General features: G+C 40.5%; 1 protein-coding gene across 1 annotated transcript; it reads right to left on the bottom strand.

Annotated features, from left to right (window-relative positions):
* Positions 1-7084: 7084 nt before the first annotated feature.
* IDO1 (indoleamine 2,3-dioxygenase 1) lies at positions 7085-20723 on the bottom strand. The gene is made up of 10 exons (XM_069485283.1): positions 20608-20723; positions 16662-16757; positions 16249-16368; positions 14220-14338; positions 13231-13245; positions 11372-11471; positions 10365-10482; positions 9253-9304; positions 8686-8834; positions 7085-7669 (listed from the first exon to the last, which is right to left on the bottom strand). Exons 1-10 carry the CDS (start codon positions 20704-20706, stop codon positions 7305-7307), a joined length of 1233 nt encoding a protein of 410 aa, XP_069341384.1. The 5' UTR covers positions 20707-20723; the 3' UTR covers positions 7085-7304.
* Positions 20724-24993: the final 4270 nt, after the last annotated feature.

Here is a 24993-nt window from a genome sequence, read left to right as displayed (position 1 = left end):
GAGGATCCCTTGAGCTCAGGAGTTTGAGGTTGCTGTGAGCTAGGCTGACGCCACGGCACTCACTCTAGCCTGGGCAACAGAGCGAGACTCTGTCTCCAAAAAAAAAAAAAAAAGAAAGCTGTGCTGATTTTGGAAGACAGTCCTTTAGATTACTAGAAAAGGAGATTGTCCCAAAGTTATACCTATGCAACCACACTCTTTGTAATATAACAATAGACTTATTAAATATGGGTATTTATTGTGGAGCAGCAGGACCATTCATAACCATTCTTTTAACAGATAACATATCTCATCAGGAAGTGTGACTCACAGAAGTAGGATGTGATGAGGCCTTAGGGGCACTAATTCGGCCAGATTGTGGTCCCAGATTGCCGGAAAGCAGGGAATACTTCCACTTTCATCTTCCTCTTCTGAAATTATGGATTCCAACGTTGAACAAAGGCAATGACCCTCCTTAGCACGGACCATGTATACTTTTATTTCCTCTTTCAAACTGTTACCTTCACTCCCTCCTTTCACGGGGTAAGATTTCTCTGTTTTTTCGATCACTTGAATTAAATCTTCTCTTTTGGGTGTTTTTGCTCCGTTATAACACCAAACCTCAAAATCAACACCAGGGTAATTTTCCATCAAAATGCATCTATGTACATCAATGATTTTTGTGTACAGATCTTATAAGCTAAAAACTCTGGGAGCATATTCCTATTTCCTCCTGTACTTTTCTGGTAAATTATTAAACCTGTTGATGTCAGTAGGTTTGGTGCATTCTATCAGCAAGAGAAAACTTCCATCATTTGGGTAATGCATAGTAATCATATTTCCATCATGGGATATATGTTTTTTGGTTTTTGTTTTTGTTTTTGAGGTAGAGTCTCCCTCTGTCACCCAGGCTAGAGTGCAGTAGCATTATCATAGTTCACCGTAACCTCAAACTTGTGGGCTCAAGCAATCCTCCTGCCTCAGCCTCCTGAGTAGCTGGGGCTACAGGTGTGCACCATGACATCTGGCTAATTTTTCTGTCTTTAGTAGAGACAGGGTCTCACTCTTGCTCAAGCTGGTCTCAAACTCCTGAGCTCAAGTGATCCTCCCACCTTAGCCTCTCAGAGTGCTAGGGTTACAGGCATGAGCCACCGTGCCCGGCCTGAAGAACTCTTTAGAAGTTTCACACACACCTCTTCTGAACGTAGCATGTTCACCACTGCTTTTGTGGTTCTCAGTCTGATTGGTTTTAACCTGTAAACAGTTAAAAGAGATATAGTACTTCATAATGTATATTTCTGAAAGCCCAGTGGTGGCTTTGCACCTCAGGTTTTGCTTTATTCAGAAAAAACTGCCATTTTACAATCTGCCAATACTACTATATTTAATGTGTTCTTGAGTGTGTCAGTGTCAAAAGACGGACTCCCAGTAAGTAATGTACAAAGAATACAGTCCATGGACCAAACATTAACTTCACGTACATATGCCCTTGCAGCTTCTAGGGAAATATATTTAGGAGTTACACATAGAGTACAGTGCTTTTTATATGGGATTTGCAATTGAGCTGCAGCCCAAAATTGGTAATCTTGATGTCTATGTTGTGCACAGGAGGTTAGAAAGTGTGAGCTCCTGGTGTGATGTACCATGATAATGAAGCTAGAACATTCTTGTGATGATCTGGTGTGTGAAGGGTCAAGCTTCATTTTCTGGAAAGGTTTTTGCTATGTGCTTTAGATACCTGCTCCTTTCTCATTTCTAATACCAGGTACGAATGATAGCTGTCTTCAAAAATAGCTGCAAAGCGCCAAGGTAGAAAGACATTCCAACTGGCAATGCATTTTTGCTTCCTGTTGGACGCTGTACCATTAGAGCTTTCTTGTCTATCATTTTGACTAAAACTTCCAAATCTGTGTCAACGGACTCAGCTCTGTAGATACCAGCAAATGATGCCTTATCGAGCAAATTTCCACCCCCCCAAATTCTCTGTCTTCCTGAAGCAGGTTACCGTATTTCCCAGCACCAGCTTCTGCATCCATTAGGCTCAGCTCTCCAGGCTGCAGATCCTATGGCAACGGCACGATCACCTAATCTCCAGGGGACCTTCGAAGGTCAGTGCCGTGTCTCTGAGCTCCCGTTTTGAAAAGGTTGGACCACTTCTCCAAACAGCAGTGATAGGGACAAAAATCGACCTTCTTACCACTTCACTTCCACTCTCTCTTACTACCATAGCATGATGAAAAGTCATGCATGAGTCAAGAATTTTGGAGAGTCTCACACAATCAGTTTTCCCATACTTTGATAGTAAAATTCAAAAGGAGCAGAGTTTCCTTGTGAGAGAACACTTTGTAATGGGGGAGGTTGTACTGTGTAGTGGTTTGAAATATTCTGTAGTCAGATTGCTGGAGTTCAATCCATTCCTTTATCATAGCTGTGCAGATTTTGACAACTACTGAACTACACTGGGTGTCAATTTCCTTACAGAAGAAAGTAGCTAGTAATAGTACCTATCTCATAAATTCATTGTTATGATTAAGTGAATTAATATATAACATGAAACTTTTAGAACAGTAACAGTCATATGGAAAAATTAAGTATTAACTATCATTATTAATTTATAGTTTAAAAAGGTACCTGTTCCAGAAGATTCCATATATTAGATGACCCTGATGCCCATTTACAGAATTCTTTTTTTTTTTTTTGAGACAGAGTCTCACTCTGTTGCCCTGGCTAGAGTGCCATGGTGTCATGTCAGCCTCGCTCACAGCAACCTGAAACTCCTGGGCTTAAGCAATCCTCCTGCCTCAGCCTCCCGAGTAGCTGGGACTACAGGCATGCGCCACCATGCCCGGCTAATTTTTTCTATATATTTTTAGTCATCCAGCTAATTTCTTTCTATTTTTTTTAGTAGAGACGAAGTCTTGCTCTTGCTCAGGCTGGTCTTGAACTCCTGAGCTAAAACGATCCACCCGCCTCGGCCTCCCAGAGTGCTAGGATTACAGGCGTGGAGCCACCGCGCCGGGCCTGTTTTATTAATTTTTAAACATCAAGGAAGAGTGGCTGTGCAAGGTGAGCCAATCTGTATGTGTTAAAGACTTCCCCTTCCCTACAGGTGTTCCCACAGAAGCTGGGCAATTTTTGCTGTATATTATGGGAACTAAGAGCTCAATCTTTGGATCCAGGCTACCTGGTTTACATCCCAGCTTTGCCTTTTACTTGGTGTGTTCTTGAGCAAATTTCTTGACCCCTTGGTGTCTCAATTTCCTCACCTGTATAATGGGGAGGATAATAATACACACTTCATAGAATTGCTTTGAAGATTAAATGAGTTAAGGTAGAAGTAGAAAGACCATTTGGAGCAGAAATGGACGGCGTGAGCTCTAAATAAACGCTTGGTGTATTGCCAGAGATGCTGCTGATCGGTTTGATTAATGCTCACGTGGGCCATTGTGTCTCAGGGCTGGCAAGAACTGTAGAAACCATCAGAGGAATGTTTACATGGAAAATTTTTGGCGTGCCTGAACTTCAGTTTTTTATTGTCATGGAAAACAATTCTGTGAAAATGAGCAAATGCCTATTTCTAGCTCATGGTTGCCCAGTAAAAACTGCATGATTCTACGCTAGCTCTTGTATAATGAATATGAAAAGTTCAGAGCGAATGGAGCGATATTTTTCTTAATTCCATGCAAGTATATACTTAATATATTACAGTAAAAAATAGGATTATATAATACAGAAGGAACTTCAATCATGTAATGCGCAAACGTTAATTATAGAAGGCAGGGGCTAAAGAATACTGACTGACTTTTCTGAATCTTCCATATGAAAAACATACCAGTTTTAAGCTAAACTCTCTTTACTCATGGAAAACAACATGTAGAGGCACGCACCACTATGAATTTCTGATTTTACCAGGACATAGACTGGGATAGTATTATCATTCATTTCATTCAAATAGGAACCATGTGACTAAGAATTTATCACATCCAGGCAAAAACCTTCTCCTGTGCTAGGATGCACCTTCCCCAGCTGGCGGCCCTGTCCCAGCCCTGCAGGAGCACTCACTGTGAGCGGTGCAGAGGCAACAGAAACATACCCAGTGCCTCACTCAGCCCAGAGATGATTTAATTAGAATAAAATGAGGAATCTTGGTTTCTATTATTAAGACAGATAGAAGAGACTCTGAGAAAAGTGTCCACACCCTGTTAAGGAGAACTAGAAGCCCAGGTCCAGTGCCTCTCTCACCTCCTGCTAATTAGGTACAACCAACTGTGGAAGAGAGAAACTCCCCGGGTGTAGCCTTCTGAGAGCTCTGGCCCTTGATCAGCCTTGCAGGCAGAAAAACACGGGGTCAGAAAACATCTTGACCTGGAGCCAATAAATGAACCTAAGCAATTTATTTACGTACAGTCTGGTAGTACTTTACAGCTTCCTAATACTTCAGCACTGTGATTAGCAGACTTAAATTCTGGTCTCTCCAGTCAGGCGGAAGGCCAGAGTCCACCCCAGATGCAGAGAAAAGAAAGAGGGTCTCTGGATTATTAACTGTGTTGATGATTATCTGCGAGCATCGTACAATGGGTGAATAATCAAAGTGACCTAAGGCAGGTCCTAGGTCCAAGGGAAGGGGGAGTCGATTTAACAAATACTGCCCAGCTATAATGCAGTTAAATTTTGCAATGCTTATTTAGGTTGTAGGAAATTATGCTTTGTTCTAACTGATGCTATCTGCTTCTGTAAACCTGCTTGCTTTGTACTCGATTGTTTAAAACAGTTAATCAGATAGGACCGGAGGGCCTTTAGATGATCTCATAACCTTGAAGCTGGAAATTGTTGCCTAAGGTGTCCCAAAGTGTATATGTTTAATGTTCCACACGGTGCAATGGTGAAGGGTATATAAGTTGTCACAAAACCCGTGCTCAGGGCCGCACTCCGAGCTCGGTGGGATTCCCTGCCGGAGAGCGCGCCGCGGGCCAGCTGATAAAGACTCACTAAATTTCAATCAGTCTTTCATGGCTGACTTTCTCGCTCTGGTCCATAACAAGCACCGTCTTCCATCAGGCCTCACAGCGATCTTGTGAACGAGACGGGGCAAGTGTTATTATGCTTATTTTACAGAAATATAAAGTGGCTTTCCCGAGGTCACAAAGCTGACAGACAGTGGTGGCACCCATGTCCCGGACCACTGTACCACGCTAAGCTCTAAGAGCATGATGGTCTTTCTGGTCATCCTTTAAAGGTTATGCACCTGTGCACACACACACATGTATTTGGTATGTATAAATGTATGCATGCATACTTTTTTCATGATAAAATTATATGTACTCATTGCAGAAACATCGAGAGGAAATGTAACAGAGGGGGAATGGCCTGAAGGAAAAAAAAACGGCAAAGAGATTTTCTGTCTCCTTAAATCTTCCCCCACTCTCCTTGGGAACTGCATTCTCGCTGCATCCCTGAGGCAGGTAAGTCTTTTGTTAAAACTCCCAGGTGGAGCCAGGTCCCCGTGTGGGTGGCTGGTGGAGTTCACAGGCTCTGTCTTTGGCAGAGATGGGAGGATTAGAATAGTTAACCTCAGTAATTGCCTGAAGCTGAGAACTCTCCGTTTAAAAGCTCCGTATTTCTGCCTATGTCCAGGATATTTGGATTTTGAGATGAGACAGTCTCCCATATTTCCTCCTTTGTCAGCAAAGCAAACTCTCTTTCCTTCCTCCCAGAACGGCTTGTCCTTGTTCTTCTGATACGGCCTCGTGGACAAGTGGCCGAGCTTTTGGTAACAGACATAAAGAAGAAATTGTGGGCCAGGCGCGGTGGCTCACGCCTGTAATCCTAGCACTCTGGGAGGCCGAGGTGGGCAGATAGTTTGACCTCACGAGTTCCAGACCAGCCTGAGCAAGAGCGAGACTCTGTCTCTACTAAAAAATATAAAGAAATGATCTGGACGGCTAAAAATATATATAGAAAAAATTAGCTGGGCATGGTGGCACATGCCTATAGTCCCAGTTACTCGGGAGGCTGAGGCAGAAGGATCGCTTGAGCCCAGGAGTTTGAGGTTGCTGTGAGCTAGGCTGACACCATTACACTCTAGCCTGGGCAAGACAGTGAGACTCTGTCTCAAAAAAAAAAAAAAAAAGAGAAGAAATTGTGTCCTATCATATGAATATTACTACTGCTGTATTTCTTAGGCAATTTAATGAAATTTTGCAGGGAGCAGGAAGATTTCACTGGGTTTGGGTGTATTTGAGAAATAATGCTAACAGATTTTGGAAGTTTGGCTTTTAGAAGAATATGACTACATTTCCTTCCTCAAACCTACCAGAGTGTACTCACTTAAATTCCTGTGCTAGGTCTGAAGTCCTCAGAGTTGAGGGTTGCGTCAATTAAACGTGCTTGCTAATTTCACACCCATGGGACCAATGTGCCTTTTTTCCTCTGTGACATACTTGATTTCTGGCAAACCATTTACTACCTCAAGGATCCTGTCAAGTCATCCAAAATTCTTTTTCCCTCTGACCTAATCTATTTCAAGGAGAGAGAAATAAAAGCCATCAAAAAACTTAACTTCTCTTACTTGTAAGTAAATTGTTTGATCCTAAATAAGTTATTTCACCCGTCAGAGCCTTAACTTTTTCATCTTCAAAATGAAGTGTTTGGCTCAGATGGTTTTTAAGTTCCTCTGAAGCCCTAACTTTCTAGAATTCCATTATTAAATAAATTCATGCCAGAGTGTGAGGGTCCAATAACCCTGACCTCAAAGGAAAAATTGTATTTCAAAGGTGAACTCTTTTTTTAGATGAGATTAATTTATTCATACGTTCATTCTCTCATATATTAATTCAACAGGTATTTGCAAAGTATCTACTAAGCGCTGGGGCACATGGGTCTGGTGTACAATACATTGTCCCTGGCATACAAGTGAGCAGGTAATTGTGAAAAAATTAACAGGGAAAGGACAGGACTCTATTAGCCTTGCTGCAAGGGTGGCCATCTAGAGTATGTTCATGTGAAGGAGTATTTAATTTTAGTTCATAAACAAAGCAAGATTTATTATACTTACATACATTTTTATTTATTGGAATTGCATCATTATATCCCAACTACATAATATAGCTAATTATGCTTCTAGTATTAATTTTAATATGCTTATATAATTATCTTTTGTTGTTTTCCTACAAGAAATGCACAGATTATCTGAAAAAATTTCCGCTGAAGTCTTTGACAGTGTATGATAAAGTATTACACATTATCAATGCAGGTGTCTGATACAATGAGCAGTGACAGAACATATGCAAATGCGTTTGCTTTGGTAAAATGTATCCTTGCTTGGGTTACATTAACCTTCCTTCCTTCAAAAGGGATTTCTCTGTTGTATTTCTTACAGTCTTTAGGAAATTCATGAGATCCGTGCCTCCAGTTCCTTTGTTTTCCAGCCCTGAGGGCTCTTCAGACTTATGGTTTTCCTCGGCCTTCCTGCGCGCAGGAATCACGATGTACTTAGTCACGATTCGCAAATGGTAGTTCCTCAGGGAGACCAGAGCTTTCACACACGCGTCATACGCTCCCTGCAGGCCGGCATCACCTTGCCCCAGGACAAACTCACGAACTGATGGACCTGACTCTACTGAGCGAAGAAAGTCCCGGTGAGCCGGTGGCATATACTTTCTCATTTCCTGCAGGAACTCGGCAGCGGATTCTAAAGGAACAAGAGAACCGTGAAGTGACAGGGAGGCCAAAGCACGGCCTGATCCAGGGAGAGAGGCAGAGTGGGTCGGAGTGGGCGGGAGATCACAGCCAACACCAGGCAGGAGTCACGGGGTCAAGACCATCCTATCTGAAGGCTCATGTCTAGCTATTAGTCTTGCTACTGTAATAGCAATGGTAATTATTGTAAAGTACTGTTAATTCTGAAAACCGCATGAGCTGAACTCATTCTTGCATAATAAAAGGTTTCTGTTTGTTCTTTCTCACTTTTCTGCTGTATTTGATTCTTCTAAGAAGCTGGTGGTATAGACAGGGTATATATAATCTTCACTTGGCAGGTAGTCTAAGAGAGCTTAAGGGGTCGTTTTAAAATAAGTCTCTGAATTAAGAAAAAAACATGTTCTCACTCAGCCCCGTGCTTTCCCCTCTGGCTGTTACATAGAAGTTTAAGAAAACAGAGAAAAGCAGGTAGAAGTTCTTCCTGACGCTTCTCCCGCTCCTCTTTCTAAGCCCCTAGGAGGAATGTAATGAATGTGGCTCATCTTTAGACTCTGGTGCTGCCATTGCCCCGGGCTGCTGGGGACACGGGGCAGCTGAAGAAGAGCAGAGCCCAGCCTCCCCTTGTCACTGCGGTCCCTGTCATCTCATTTGCAGGTGACTTTGTGAAACTGATTGTACATTTGCAGAACCTGTGATATGGGCTGCACCAGAGTGGACCAGTCTTTAAAGACACATTGAAATGTCCAGATGGGGAGAGTGATGAGCTCGGGTGTGAGTTTGGCTCTGCTGCGGCCTCGCGGTCTGGCCGGTTAACAGGAGCCAGGCGCTCATTCTCACTGAGTTTCTGCTTCTCCATCTGTGAACTGGGGTGAGGACAATCAAGTCCCTACTCCGCTCATCGTCCTTCAGATAAGTTCAGAGGAGATACTGATGGGAAGGCGCCTTTTAGACATTCAAATACCATTCTGTTAACTTAAGAGCCAAGGGTTTTTGTCAGTTTCAGCTCACCTCCACCAGAGCTCTGCTGGATGCCCAGCAGGACATCGAAGCACTGAAAGATGCTGCTTTGGGCGGCGCTGCCCCCTGCGAACTTCCTCGGGGTGTCCCAGACCCCCTCGTACAGCAGACCCTCTGACAGCTGGGGGTTGCCTTTCCAGCTAAGCCAGGAAAGAAAGAAAAATCATTCTTTGGGTAAATTGCCAATTTTCAGATGCCATAGCTTGCACTAGAGGTGACCAGAAGGTGATGAGATAGATTTCACAATCCTTTCTTCACACTTTCTCCCCCAACTCATTTTCATGCGTGAGAATAATAAGATAATTCTGATAAGATTTGGCAAAAATATTCTAGGAATGGGACCTTATTCTTGCATTAGTGCAGACCATTCCACAGTTTTTAAAATGACTGGCTTTCCTATCTCCCCTCCAGTGCATCCCTGGCTAAGCAACAGAAACAGCCTATTTGAGAATAGGCGTTGTCGTCCGAACTCAAGGAATAGTGGAGACCATTAACAGGAATTTGGTGTGTTCTTTATGTTCATTGAGAGCAAACAAATTGAAGCATAAGACTACATACCCAGACAAATATATGCGAAGAACATTGAAAAATAGTTCTGGGTCCACGTGTTCTGCAAAAAGATGGAATGTGTTTGATTACACAGCAGCAGAGGCACACGGGGAAATCAAGGTGTTGTGAATAACTGACGGTGGGTTGGGTTTCAACACAGCTTGCAGGAAAGGCCTTAGGTCAGTCTGTGCAGAACAAAGCACCTGCAGACAGGTGCCGGTTTCCTGCCCTCTCCCAGAGGAGCCCTGCTCATCACCTGTGTCCACTGCATGGGGTCTCCTGTAGGGCTTCTGCACAGCTTGTGCTGAGGAGCCATCTACCCACCTACCAGGCATCATGAGGGGGCCAGGTAAACCGTCAGCATTTCTCTAGCACTTCTTCATGTGCTTACTGACATAACAGGTAAACTATTTACATAAAGAAAGAAGCCCCCCCAAAACAATAAAAAAAACTGAAACAAAAACCCCAGCCGCCCTCTGCCTTGTGCATCCACGAGTCTCCCTCCCTATTCGATTTGAAGGTCCGATGCCGCAGACCAATGAGCAGTAACTCACAGCCCAGGGACAAACAGTCACATTTGTTAAGTCTGTCCAGTGGGCAGATTTCCTTTTGCAAATTGCTGCTTATGCACGGTTTGAGTTTTTGTAGTTTTTTAGCCGTTAATTTTGCAACAACTTGTGAGCTCACTGGCTTTTCTGTTTAGTTTCTTAGTTAACTTGTAAAAAAGCAGAATTAGAGAGATCTTATCAAGCAGAAACTACGTTTTTCAGAACGTAAAATCACCTTCCCATTTAGCAAGTTTTTGTATGGGATTTTGTGGGAAGTAAGGAAGCTCCTTAGAGTGAAATAGACCCAGCTTGGCATCTCGGCTTCACCATTTACTACCTGTGTAATCTTAAATCATTTCTCTTATCTCTCTGAATTTAGATTTCCTTATCTGTAAAATGGAGATAATGAAACCTACCATAAAGAAAGTGTAATGATTTAGTGAGATAAAATACCTAATAAAGTAAAAACACACACACTGATAGTTGCTTTTTACTTCCTTTTTCTCAACAATTCTACGCAAACAGTCAGAAACATTTGTTAGCCTAGAAGGTTGTATGGCATATAATACTTGCCATGGATTTGGTGAAACACTTCAAGGGCTTTCTTCAGGGAAGAAGCTACATCAAGCAGTGCCTGTTGCAAAGTATCCTGGTCCTGGTGCTGCACTGCACTGAATATGATGGGAATTACCTTAAAAACAACAACAAAAAAGACAAACACTTAAGATTTTCTAGGACTATACACTGACATTGAATAAAATTCTCCCAAGTCTTAATCCCTAGATTAAATTTGGGATGTTACACTTCTTTCCTGGGCTGAGCACCCTATTTGACTAATTTCCCTGAATTTATATAAACTGGGGTTGGTTTATTCATTTAGCATTTAATTTAGAGGTGTCTCTCTCTCTATATATATATACATATACACACACATATTTCCATTTCTATTTCTTTTTTTTCTTTCTTTTTTTTTTTTTTTTTTGAGACAGAGTCTTGCTCTGTTGTCCTGGGTAGAGTGCCGTGGCATCATCAGTAGCTCACAGCAACCTCAAACTCCTGGGCTCAAGTGACCCTCCTGCCTCAGCCTCCCGAGTGGCTGGGACTACAAGCGAGTGCCACCACACTCGGCTAATTTTTCTATTTTTAGTAGAGATGGGGTCTCGCTCTTGCTCAGGCTGGTCTTGAACTCCTGAGCTCAAGTGATCCTCCAGCCTTGGCCTCCCAGAGTGCTGGGATTACAGGTGTGAGCCACCACCCCCAGACATCCATTTCTATTTTGAAACCATTGAATTTGTGACACTATGTTTTATAGTCCAATGCCAAATTGCACTGAAAATTTTTATTTCTTATAGGGGTTTCAAATTTGATTCTAAATATATGGCTCTGAGATTTTATATTTTAGGTGACGCACAAAAATAAATGAAATATTTCTTTCTATCAGATGATCCCTTACCCCCAATTAAATAATCCCATGCTGTATTTGTTCAGGATAAAGTTAATTCATGCCTACTTTGGCTCAGTTATTAAGTGATCGCTTTGCTTATGTGAACTGACAAAGTTTCAAGTGTGGGTCGACGTACTTTGATGGCAGAAGCAGCTGCTATTTCCACCAATAGAGAAACCAGGAAGAATCCTTTACCGCAGTCCCCACCAGGAAACGAGAACAAAATGTCCATGTTCCTAAGAAAATCCATTGAGGAAGGCAAGAAAGTTCACAAAAATTATGGTACGTTTGTAGAATACATTATAGTTTTCAAGCATTTTGATTTATCTGATTTTCAAGACAATTTTGTGAGAAAAGTATGGCCGTTATTACAGTCTCCATTGTGTAGCTGGGAATGTTGGCTCAGCTAGGTAGGCCCATTGTCCAAGACCATATGATTCATAGTGACTGGGTTAAGCTGAGACTTGACATTTCATTTTAGAACTTGGAACCAGAATCCCAAACTAATTCTGTTTCCATCATCCTGTTAACTTTTTACAGACATATATTACTATAGATATTAATATATACTCAATGTTTATAGAGATATCTGTGAGGTAGAGTTTTAAGAAGTAGTCTTTTTGTTAAAATAAATATATTCATATTTTTATCTGTGGACCTGATTCAATTTCTCAGTGGTTTATCTACTTTATGAAAGAATTGGCTGTGAAATTAAAACAAACGGTTAGACTCTATTTTTCTTTTCTATTGAAGTTTTGGCATTGGTGCAAACACAGTCGTGGTGTCTGTATATCTGTTAGTTTTCTGGTGGTTAAATTCATGGTTTCTGAAGGCAGACAATCTGGCAGGTTGCTTGCTATGTGACCTTGAGTAAGATAAGTCACCTGCCTCTGCCTCAGTGTTCTTATCTGTAAAATGGGACTGGCTGACGATATCATCCTGCTGTTTAAAAACCTCACAGCTTCTCACTTATTTTAAGATACTGTTCAAACTCCTTATCATAGCCCACAAAGCCCCACATAATTTTTTTTCTTTTTCTTTTTTTTTTTTTTTAAAGACAAGGTCTCGCTCTGTTGCCCCGTCTGGAGTACACTGGCCCAATCATAATCAAAGCTCACTGCAGCCTGGAACTCCTGAGCTTAAGTGATCCTCCTGCCTCAGCCTCCCAGAGGGCTGGGATTACAGGTGTGAACCACTGTGCCTGGCATAACCTTTCCAAAAAATTATTTCCTCATCCTTTTCTCATATTGTTATTGTCATCATTCATTATTTATCACTGACATGAGCCATCCTTCCACTCTGATAATGTACCAAGATTTTTGTCACTTCAAGGCCTCACTTGCTGTTTCCTCCCCAAGGAACACTCTCATCTTCTCCTTCTTCTAGCTAGTTCCTACTCACTCTTCAGGACTCAGGTCAAAGACTGTGCTTCAGGCATTCCCCCTTCACCCTTTTATTTGGTTTGGGTTCCCAGGGCTCTGTCTTCCTACCTCTTCTCCTAGCCGTATGGCAATTCATGAGTGTTTCACCTATTTCCTTTCCTCTCTAGCAGTCTAGCTTCCCAGGTGGGCTTGTACCAATGATGCTGGCTCTAGTTTCCCCATCTCAGCCTATGTCTAGTGTATAGGTCAAAAGTAATAAGGATTGGGTCAAAAAGATCAGGTTTATGTACAGCTGCTTATTGACACTGGTGACTTGTTCCTGCCACAGAGATCATTAAGTCATAGATGCACAGAGGTTTGTGCCTTTTGTATTTATGCATAGTTATTACACGCACATGTGCAAATAGTATTTTTGTATAGATCTATAATATCAAATAGACACAGTCATAACACAGTCATAGACATAATTTAAAATTGTGATTATCTGCTTTTTAAATAATGACTTAATTTTTGCCTAAATTCAATCATTCGAAAATGCACTTGGAGTATATTAATAAACCTACATTCACTTTGAATAACAATTCTTAGAATAAAATAAGAATCAAATACTTACTCATAAGTCATGGGCCTTAGGAGGGCAGACATGCATCAGTGGCCAGTTGGAACAGGGAAAGAAAACAAACGTAAAATCAAATGGCTTTGAGTGATTGTTTTTAGATTGAGTGTTACTGATCTATCATAGGTAAGACATAGGTAAAAAAGATAAAATATATGCTTTTTATATTTCTCAAGTAGGCATTGTAAACATTTAACTTAATAACTTAAAAGTGAAATAAAAAATTAAACATGCAAGGAGCACACATGGACAGTCAAAACTATTGATAGTTGTTACTAATAAGAAACTTTCCAGATCAAATCCTTTCATTTTGCTGTATTCCTATTTGCAGAATCATCTGCTACAGGTGCATGGACCCAGGGCACATTAATTCTCTTGTCCCTTTATTATAGCGGGTGCCATCACTTGATGGGTACAAAAATGCCTAGATTTTGAGCAGACTGCTCTGAAATCCAGACATTGCTGCCTCTACTGCTAAAGATATGTTGACTCTTAAATGCAAGAGGCTACTTAAAAATTAGATTAGTGTAATCTCAAAAACACGTTAATCAAAGGAAGCCAGACACAAAAGAGTACATACTCTATGGTTTCATTGATATATGCTTAATAACAAAACAAAATAACTTTTGACAAGACAAATGAGAATACATGTACCTATGGCTGGGAAGGAAGTTGGATGGAAAAAAAAAGCACGAAGGAATTTTCTGAGGTGATAAAAATAATCTGTATCTTGCTCGGGGTGGTGGTTGTATGTAGGCACACAATGGTAAGATTCAAAGTGACGATTTAAGATTTGTGCATTTTGCTGTATTTTAACTGTATGCCCCTCGTATATATGTATAATACATTTGTAGTTATGGACAGAGAAGTCCAAGAAACTAACAGAGAAGAAACTGTACTGCTAAAAATTTGACCAATAAATGACTACTTTTTGATTTCAATAGCATGCACCTTATCGATTCCTGTTGTAATCACAGTTTACTTACCCATTGGGATCCTTTTTCTTCCAGTTTGCCAAGACACAGTCTGCGTATAGGAGAATAGGAGGGAGCCCCAGCTTCTCAGAGAGTTTGCAGTAAGGAATAGCAATATTTCTCGGCAAGATCTAATTAAAACACAATATTTAGTTTTAACCATTGGAGTATCTTACTTTTTTTTTCTGCTTCCTGGATACCAAAATATTATCTGTTCTATATAATTTCACTTTGAAACCAAACAAATGTAATTTTTTTTTCTCTTCTTCGCTTCACAACTTACACGGTTAAATGTTCATGTTTTGGATTTGGGTTGATGAGGACATAACTTGACCACAGAAAGGTAAAAGAGGTTGAGTGCGAGAGGAACAAAGCCTGCGTCTTTGACTTTCGAATGGCCTTGTGAGGTACTTTCATTCATTCGTTCATTCTTCCGTCCATCCCATGAATATTTGTAAACCAATTTCTCAATGCAAGATGCTACATTATCCACTGTCCATAAAAAGATGAAATCAATTGTCTCAGAGATGGTGAAAGCCTTTGTAATGATGACTTTTGGTTAAGTGTAAACAAATGGCTGCTCTTGGGGGCACAGCGTAGAAAGAAGCTCTCTCCTGGGTGATTTTTTTGTTTGTGTTTTTAAGAAAGCTGCACCGTTGAATGACATTGGTGCTTGGCCTTGAAAACTTACTTGTGCTTGAAGAAGGAATCTGTTATCCCCTTTCTTTGTATTTCCTTGTGGAAATTGGGAGGTCACTCGGCTAATCTCAGCGCTCTCACTCACCCTTCCTCAGGGGAGGTGAAACTACAGCAATTAGATAAGCCTCTTTTTCTCCTCAACTCTTCTTTTCCTGAGTCTGCTACTTGTAGAATTTTGCTCTGTTTGGCCACACACAGGGCAATTGTGTGGTTGTCTAGCACTGCCCCCCACGAGGTGCGTGGGTCGCTCTGATTCTGGGGTGCTCTTTTGTCTACCCGGTTGGTCTCCTCAAACCCGGCCATGTTTCCCAACAGCTCTATTAGTCATAGCGTTGACATCTCGCTCTTGATCTGCCTGACTTCCTCATCTCGTTGTCATTTGATGTAGCACTGGATGGTCCCTAAGTAATCTGGGCAATCGTCATCAGCAACTTGTGGCTGGAATTTTGAAATTAACCAGGAAGGAAAGGGCTGCGTGGCCAGTCTGGGGTAGTGGGTGGTGGAACGTCAGTGGGACTTTAGTTGCCCTACTGGGTGGATAACGAACAGAAGTCAGCAGATTGTACACATTGTTCGACCTCCTCCATTCATCTGTGCTACTCCAATCCCTAGGAAGAGGTTACTAGGACTGTCTTTTGGTTGGACTTAGAGTGAAATAGCTATCAAACCTAATCTATAATGCCTGTGTGCTCATAATCACCACTTTTATAAAAACAAGACTGTGACTAACACTTAAGTGTATACATATAAATATGCATACAAGATGACATTATTTTAAAATTAAGGTTATCTAATGTTGTTAAGAGTAGAGTGAAACCAATATATTCTTCCATTTTGACAGATGTAAGGTAGCATTTTAGTATTAACTAAGAAGAGCCAGAAAATATTCAGACTTCCCAAAAATCATAAATAGAGAAAAATGGTTCATATTCAAAGATATTTATTGTAGTATTATGTATAATACTGAAATACTGAAAACAAAGTATCAATAGAGGATTTAGTAAGTAAACTAAATTCAGAAATTCAATGAAATATTAGTCATTTCAAATGACTAGAATGATTGTGTAGTAATTAAAAAACGCTTACAATATAATTTAAGTTAAAGAAGCAGGATAGAAAGGTATTTGTACAGGATAGAGCAACTGTGTAATATAAGTAAAAGACTAAAACTATAATAATGATAACAGCTGATGTGTTAAGCCAGTGAATGTTTTCTTTTTCCTTTTCTTCTGTTATCTAAACTTTCCAAAATGCAGTTATGGTTTTAGAAAATTTTTGTGTTAAATGGAAATTGGATGAAAATCTGTCATGTGGCATAAGAAATACTGGAAAATCTGCAAACCTTGCTGACATCTCCGTCACGTTGGTTCCACACATACGCCATGGTGATGTACCCCAGAACCAGACGCGCGAGGCGCTGTTGCTTGTGCCCTTGGAGCTCATCGATGCTGAGCAGTGGTAACTGCAAACAAAGGGAGAGATTGACTCGGATCAATTCTGGTGATGTTGTGGGCTTCAAAACCAAGTTTATGATGTTAAGAAGCTACACAAGAAGACAGCCAGGCACAGTGGCTCACGCCTGAAATCCCAGTGGCTCAGGAGGCTGAGGCAGGAGGATCGCCTGAGCCCAGGAGTTTGAGGCTGCAGTGAGCTGTGATTGTGCCATTGCACTCCAGTCAGGGCGACAGAGTGAGACCTCATCTCTATCAAAGTAAAAAAAGAAGAAAGAAGACAAATGTGAGACATATTGCAAACCTTCTCAACTTCAGCTCGGAGCTGACCAGTCTCGATCAGAGCAGGCAGGTTCTCAGCAATGATCATCCAGGCATTATACTCAGCAGGTAGCTCTTCCTTTAAAAAAAGACAAAAAAAAAAAAAACTTTTATTTACTAGTAGCAGTTACTGGAAAAATAGATTTTGGCTTTCCAAGGATAGCCCACCTTGCCGCCGCAAAACCCATTTTGTGCAATGCTGCTGCGCCGCACACCCAGCTCTCCAGCACGCAGCACACCCAGCTCTCCAGCACGCAGCACACCCAGCTCTCCAGCACGCAGCACACCCCGGGCAGCCGCACCCGGCTCAGGACCTGCGCCTGCCCCCCTCTGCCGCCCTCCGCACTCCCGTCTGCCTCTTTTTCAACGTTTACCTCAAAAATTCCACTAAAATCTTCCTGAATATTTCATGTGACACCAGTATCCTCTATTTTAAATCCTATGAATTATGCCTTTCCACATTGTTAAGTAATTTATCTGCTACTTTTCTTCTTGGGTAGATTTCAAGCTCTTTGAATGGAAGAAAAATGAGATATTTTAAATGTCTAGTAGTGGACCAGGCACACTCCGCTCAATAACTTCACTTACATATGTCCCCTTTAATTCTTGTAACAGCCCAAGAAGTTATCTCTATAATAAATAAAGAAACGCAGGCTCAGAGAATTTATATAACTACTTTTGTATACATGGCTTATTGTAATTCAAACATAACTTTCCTACTTTCAGAATCCATGTTTTTATCTCACTGGCAAGGTTTGTATCGTGAGTTTTTTTTTTGGAGATAAGGTCTTGCCCTGTCTCCTGGGCTAAAGTACAGTGGCATCATCATAGCTCACTGCAGCTTCAAACTCCTAAGCTCAAGGGATCCTTCTGGCTCTGGGTCCTGAGTAGCTGGGACTACAGGTGTGAGCCACCACACCCAGCCAATTTTTAAAAATTTTTTGCAAAGACAGGGTTTTGCTATGTTGCCCAGGCTGGTCTCGAACTCTTGGTCTCAAGGGATCCTTCTGCCTCGGCTTGCAAAGTGCTAGGATTACAGGCATGAGCCACTGCACTTGACCAGTGCTTTCAATTTTATATCTTTTACAAGACCTGGCACATTACTGGACATATAGGAGGTTGAGGGTTACCTACTTTGGTTTTACTATAGGCTTGTTTTTGCTCACTCAGTACAATGAAATCCAAATAAAAGCGTCTCCCTTACCATATTATCATCTCATCTCAAAGGGAAACATAGGGAAACATACAAACAAAAGACCTAGGGAACATCTTGAAATGAGATAAAGATCCCTGAGCAATTTCCTGTATAACCTGCCCCTGCCCCTCCATCCACTGTCCTCAGGGCCCACCCTTGAGGTCATCGATGCTGAACCCTGGGGACTTAGTGCAAACAGAGAGATTGACCCAAATCAATATGGGTGAGGTCTTAAACTTCACCCATACAGTTAACACATAATAAGTTAATATATAAGTAAGCTATAAAACAAGAAAGCAAATATAATATAAAATTGAAACATTTTCAAGATCTGTATGTAATTGTCCAATCTTAATTGGTTAGGGCAGATTGTTAGCAATGAAAAATCTAGGATGCGTGCCACTATATAGCCCCTTTTCTTGCTCTGAACTTTTCTCCCTGACCACACAAATGCTGTGTTCTAGTGCTTTAGTAAAAATGTTTGTTGTTGCTTTTGTTGTTCTGTGTTTCATGGTGCAGCACACCTGATTTTTTTGGTTATTGCTGTTTTCCCCAAGTGACAGAAATACTCTTTTATTATATACCATGGTTAATGTTTTATTTGACAGCACTTTTAACAAATGTAAAATTCAATCAACAAATATGTTTCTGGTTCAGAGGATCCCTAAAGGGTATAATATAAATTAAAAAAAGAATAATACAGAGGATTCTGCTAAGATCAGAGAATGTATTTTGTTTCTATATGCACTCAGAAGACATTATTTTCCTTTGGAATAAAAAGCTGATACACAGAGTAAGAGATGGAATATACATTTTTGAGCTCATAATTTTTAGGAAAGATCTTCAGTGAAGAAATAAAAGTAACCCCTAATTTTTTTCATGTTTCAGGACACTGAATCTAGTTTCTTCAGCATCTCAGCTAACAATTATTTTTTAAGTAGCCAAAGAGGAGTTTTGTTTGTTTTTTTGGGGGGGGGAGGTTGTTTTAACCCTCTGAGTCTGTTCTAGGGGTCTCCATAATTACCACAGTTGTTGCATTTCTCAAGAGGACTAACTCTTTGAAGAAAGAAAAACTTGATACGAAGTTTAGTAGTATCTGAAAAAGATAGTTCTATTGTACCATTGATAGTGCAACCTTGAAACCATCCAATCCTGACATCTGTGCATGTATGGAGTTAGGGCAGGGAGCAAGTCTGAATATTATCGATTTGCAAGTATAAAGCAAACTCTGGGCTTTTGGCAATAACATTAAAGCATATGCTTCATTTTCTTAAGTTAATTTAATAATCTGAAGAGGAAAATTATATTGAGAGGCAGAGGTTGCTTCAGATCTGCCTATAATACATTTCACAACACAGGTTGGAATCTTTGGCTAAAAATATGTTTGTTGTATTTAATGGTGCTCTCTGGAGTGTGATCAATAACTGTTTGAGCTACAAACAAATAAAAATATACTTGTCTGCAGAACTGTTACAATTGTTACAACATGTAACTGGTTCATGGAAATCTGCCCTGGAATCTCATGTACCTTGTCCCGAGAGAGAGGGAGAGAGAGAAAAGCAATGCTTTGTGCTCTCTTTTTTAAGAGAGCAACTCTGGAGCCAGACTGCTTAGGTTACACCTGCTTCCTTCACTTGCTGGCTGTATGAGTCTGATAATTACTCAAATTCTGTACCCCTTATATTTCTTACAGGAAAAATGAGAATAAGAACATAGATATCATTTGGGATGGTTTGTGAGGATGGAATGAGTTAATATTCGTAAACTGCTTAGAAGAATGCTAAGTTTTATAACTAAAATATTGATAATAAATGGGTTTACATGGCATTCATCAGAAGACAACTTAGGAAAATATAGTTTCTTTGTGTTTTTTAAATTTTTTTTTCAGACAGACTCTTGCTCTGTTGCCCGGGCTAGAGTGCTGTGGCGTCATAGCTCACAGCAACCTCAAACTCCTGGGCTCAAGTGATCCTCCTGCCTCAGCCTCCCAGGTGGCCTGGCTATTTTTTTATATTTTTGGTAGAGACGGGGGTCTCACTCTTGCTTAGGCTGGTTTCTATCTGAGCTCAAGCAATCCTCCTTCATCCACCACCCAGAGTGTGGGGATTACAGGCGTGAGCCACCACGCCCAGCCTGGAAAATACAGTTTTTGAGGCAAACATTTTCTCCACATACCTTGCACTTTGTAGCTAAAACTTGCAAAAAATTAAAAAGGTAGTTCAGACTCACATTCGAATTTTATGCTCAGTAAACAGCATTATTAATACCATACAAAAGTGGCTTGATGTGCCATCTCAGAAACGCCATCAAATTAGGAACACATATTGCACAATTTAAGGTATATCAGTAGAGAAAGGATTTTCCCTTTGTCTCCCGGACCATTTATACATTCAGCTTTTTCAAAACTACCTCCAAAAATACAATTGTAATAAACTTACATTTGATTTCTACAGTACAATTCTTTTGTAAAGCTAAAATGCTTCCCACAATTTCCCTATCCTACCACTCTGCATGTCCACCATATGCAAGGAAGAAGTGCATGGAGGATTATATATCTGGGGAGAAAATTTCAAGAAAGTTAAAGGAGACAGTTACTAAAACTCAGCCTCCAATTTGGGCACTGCTTTATCCATTTGTTTAGGCTACCGAACCACAGTTGTTCAGTAGTTAACTTGTCCAGGTTAAGTGATGAGAAGAAAAATACATTTTCCCACCTTACAGTGTCCTTTCTTACCAGTGGATTGGGCAGAGCGAAGCCCACATCTTCATCAATGTGGCATTCCTCAGTGATTTTCCAAGAACTGTCCTTGGGAGATGCTGTAGAATGTGCCATTCTTGCAGTCTACTCCTCTGGTACCCCGCAGCCTCTGAAGGGTTTCAGAACATCCCTTATTATAGTGGTTGCCATCGGCAGTGACCACAACCTCTTACGTAGGCAGTGAGGAATGACTTCCACTTTTGGAATAGTTTCATTTTCTAGTTTCTTCATATGTAATTTGGTAAACAATGAAACCACAGAAGCATCACAGGAAGAAACTGAAAGTCTATGATTCATAGCAAATGTCTTAGGGACATCACTTGCTTACTGCCATGGGGGAAGCTGGAAAGGGTCTGACTGCAAACACAAAAAGTAGGAAAAGTTGTGACCAGAAAGGAACATTTTGTTTTCTTGGAAATTTGTTAATGGTTGAATTAAAATAAAGCATTGTACCATAGCTATAGTCCTAAATGATTAGTTAGTTATTTGTCATTGGTTTTTTTTTTTTTTTAGGCTTCCAGGGTTCTTTGAAAATATCAGTGTCTTGTTTCAGCAGCTTGGAAATACAAGCTGTGACACACTGAACTATTAGTCAATGGCTCTGAAGTAGGACAAAAATAGAAGCACATGAAAAATTAGAAAAGTGGTACCTGTCCACCTCCCCATCTTTCTCACCTGGACTTTCCTCAGTGCTCCCATGATGAAGCTCCCTCTTTTGCACATTCCTAACAAGCAACTTTTAGGAAGATTATCTTGCATATCAACTGCATCTGACTGCCAGGGACTGATGAGGCAACCATCCTCATTTGGAGACTTTGGAATGCGTTAAAAGTTGAAGCAAAGGATGAAACACATTGAAAATATTTCTTTCAAAATCCAAATTTAGACTGCATTTGGAAAAAGTTTTCAGGTTGCAAGCAGGTCTGTGGTCACGTTAGAGGCACCGTTCTCACTTACTAATGATGCTAAAGCGAGAGCAGAAGCCATGTCATGTTGTTCCTTTTGATTATCAAAAGGAGAAAAGAGAAGGATTTTTAGTGTTCAGTACATTAAAAAGTCATGCAGTTTTGTCATCCAGTTTGTCAGTACTTAGAATCACTTAAATTTTAGCAGCTCATGGCTTTGCTACATTCTAAACTAGTTCCCGCACTGTGCTACTGCTGTGGCCCCCGCCACTGTGCTAACGAGGCTACGCCTCCCTGTTACGTTATGACTTTGTGTTTAAAAGGGCAGTTTTACAACAATATGTTCTCTGAACAAGAAAAGTAAGAGAAAATGAAAGCAAAATTACATAAGAAAGCAAATACAATAACACATTCTTTAAAAGAGATTACTCCTGAGGCTGATGCTTTTGGAATCAGGCCCAAGGGGGAAAAGGACACACAAAAAACAACATACAAGCCTATCATATGTATATGGAAGACAGAAATACTAACAGAATATGAAGAATTAGAAAATGTGTGGTTAGCTCTGTGATTTTTCATTCTTTGTATCTGAATTTTTCTATGGGTGAGTCAAATCGGAGACACGGACTGCAGTTTTAGATGATTCTGTCCTGGAAAAACCTCTCAGGATGGATTTTTTTAAGAAGCATGGTTTGATAACACTTTTTCTTGGCTCTGTTTACGCACCTACTTCAGTAAATGTAGCCTACTCTTGTCTTCAGAAACAGTAGTGCTTTACTGGCTCGATTTCATCTCTACCTTTTGAACTCTCTCAAACTTTTTTTTTTTTTTTGAGACAGAGTCTTGCTCTGTTGCCGGGGCTAGAGTGCCGTGGTGTCAGCCTAGCTCACAGCAACCTCAAACTCCTGGGCTTAAACGATCCTCCTGCCTCAGCCTCCCGAGTAGCTGGGACTATAGGCATGTGCCACCATGCCCGGCTAATTTTTTCTATATATGTATTTTAGTTGGCCAGATCATTTCTTTCTATTTTTAGTAGAGATGGGGTCTCACTCTTGCTCAGGCTGGTCTCAAACTCCTGACCTCAAGCGATCCTCCCACCTCGGCCTCCCAGAATGCTAGGATTACAGGCGTGAGCCACCGCGCCCGGCCTCAAACTTTTAACTCTTTCATATTTCTGGAACAATATGCTCAATTGATCCTATCTTCATCTTAAGTTTTCTTTAGCTGTAACTCAATGTCCTTGAAAACCCACATATGAAAAGCACATGTTTCCAGATTTTATGATCTCATGTGGATTCTTTATCTTCCTCTTTAGCTTTTCATCTGTGCCTTGGTCATTGTGCTGGAGAACTCCTGAGAGCCGGAACTCAGGCCTTTGCTCAATGGCGTACTAGATCTGAAACTTTATCTGTCTCCCTTGTATATATCACTTGTTTTAATAGCCTTGATGATCTTTTCTCTGTGATGATTGTATTGTCTAACTCATCTCCGCGGCTACAGACCATATTTCAAACGGTGAGCGTCTCTACCTGAAAGTTCTGCTATCCAGCTTCGCAGAGCACTGCATTGACACCGGGGCTGTTACGACATGGCTGTTATGACACGGCTGTTACGACACGGTCTGCCGAGGGACCTTTATCCAGAGCCACTGTAAACAGGAATTCATTTCCTCTTACTAAATCATTCTCCATAATATACTCAACTTCCTCTTTCTATGTTATACTAATTTCTAAAAATGTGGCTTAGGCCGGGCGCAGTGGCTCACGCCTGTAATCCTAGCACTCTGGGAGGCCGAGGCGGGTGGATCGCTCGAGCTCAGGAGTTCGAGACCAGCCTGAGCAAGAGTGAGACCCCGTCTCTACTAAAAATAGAAAGAAATTATCTGGCCAACTAAAAATATATATAGAAAAAATTAGCTGGGCATGGTGGCACATGCCTGTAGTCCCAGCTACTCGGGAGGCTGAGGAAGGAGGATTGCTTGAGCCCAGGAGTTTGAGGTTGCTGTGAGCTAGGCTGACGCCACGGCACTCACTCTAGCCCAGGCAACAAATCGAGACTCTGTCTCAAAAAAAAAATATATATATATATATATGTAGAAAGACACTTAGCCACATATAGACAAAAAAATAAAAATCTATGCTCTTCAAACAGGGCTAAATGAAATTAAAACCACACCTGATCACATTATAGTAAAACTGTAAACGCCAAATACAAAAATCTTTAAAACATAAAAATTTTCTAAAAAACAAACAAAAACAAATTAACACCTTCAAAGTAGTATCAATCAGAGTGACAGAAGAATTCTCAAACAATTAAGACCTGACAACAATGGAATGATATCTAAAAGTGCTGAAGAAGAAAAAAAGTCAAGCAAGAATTATATATTCACAGAAAATATTATTTATAAGTGTAAATGAAATAATTTTGAGGCAAGCAAAAATTACAAATTTGTCACCAGCAAGTCCACCATCAAGCAAACATTAAAGGATTTTTGTTTCTGCAGAGAGAAAATAATTTCAGAAGTAGCAATAAATGAAGAGCAGTGAAAAGGGGTAAATACCTGCATCTCAATGAATGTAAATAAAATAATATTAAAATAATTACTCCAATGATGATAATTAGTGCAGAGTTTTATTTAGATAGACTGATGATATGCATACATACATACGTAGACTGAATCTAAATATATCACAATTCATACATCATGAATGTGAGGAGAGGTATAAATGGTGTTAAAATTCTTGCATGTTCTGGAGATAGAAATGAGAATTAATTTATAAAGGATTTTGAAAATTTACAAATTTTTGTGTTAATTGCTAGGATTACCAACAAAAAATGCTGTAAGAATGTATATACAACAAGCCAATATATGGAAAAAGCTTATTAGTAAATAAATCTTCATCAATACAACAGAAGACATAAAAAAGGATACTAAACAGGTAGATCAAAAAGAAAGCACATAGGCTGGGTGTGGTGGCTCACGCCTGTAATCCTAGCACTTTGGGAGGCTAAGGCAGAAGGATCGCCTGAGCTCAGGAGTTGGAGACCAGCCTGAGCAAGCGTGAGACCCTGTCTCTACTAAAAAACAAAAAAATTAGGCAGGTATAGCGGTGGGTGCCTGTAGTCCCAGCTACTTGGGAGGCTAAGACGGGAGGATCGCTTGAGCCCAGGAGTTTGAGGTTGCAGCGAGCTACGGTGGTGCCACTGCACTCTAGCGTGGGTGACAGAGTGAGACCCTGTCTCAAAAAAAAAAAAGCAAATAGTGCAGTGGTAGATGTAAAACCAAACATATCAATAATTAATTATATGCAGACAAAGCATTTTAATTAAAAAGTACAAACATTACCGTATTCGACTTTTAGAAATACCTTACCTATATGCTGTTTAATATATAAAGTTCTAAAATATGAGCATACAGAAATGTTAAAATATAAAAAGAAAAAATATATCATGCAAA

The sequence above is a fragment of the Eulemur rufifrons genome, chromosome 12 (genome assembly GCF_041146395.1).
Source record: "Eulemur rufifrons isolate Redbay chromosome 12, OSU_ERuf_1, whole genome shotgun sequence".
Lineage (NCBI taxonomy): Eukaryota > Metazoa > Chordata > Mammalia > Primates > Lemuridae > Eulemur > Eulemur rufifrons.
The sequence above is the reverse complement of the archived record's forward strand: the minus strand, read 5'-3'. Positions and strand labels throughout refer to the sequence as shown.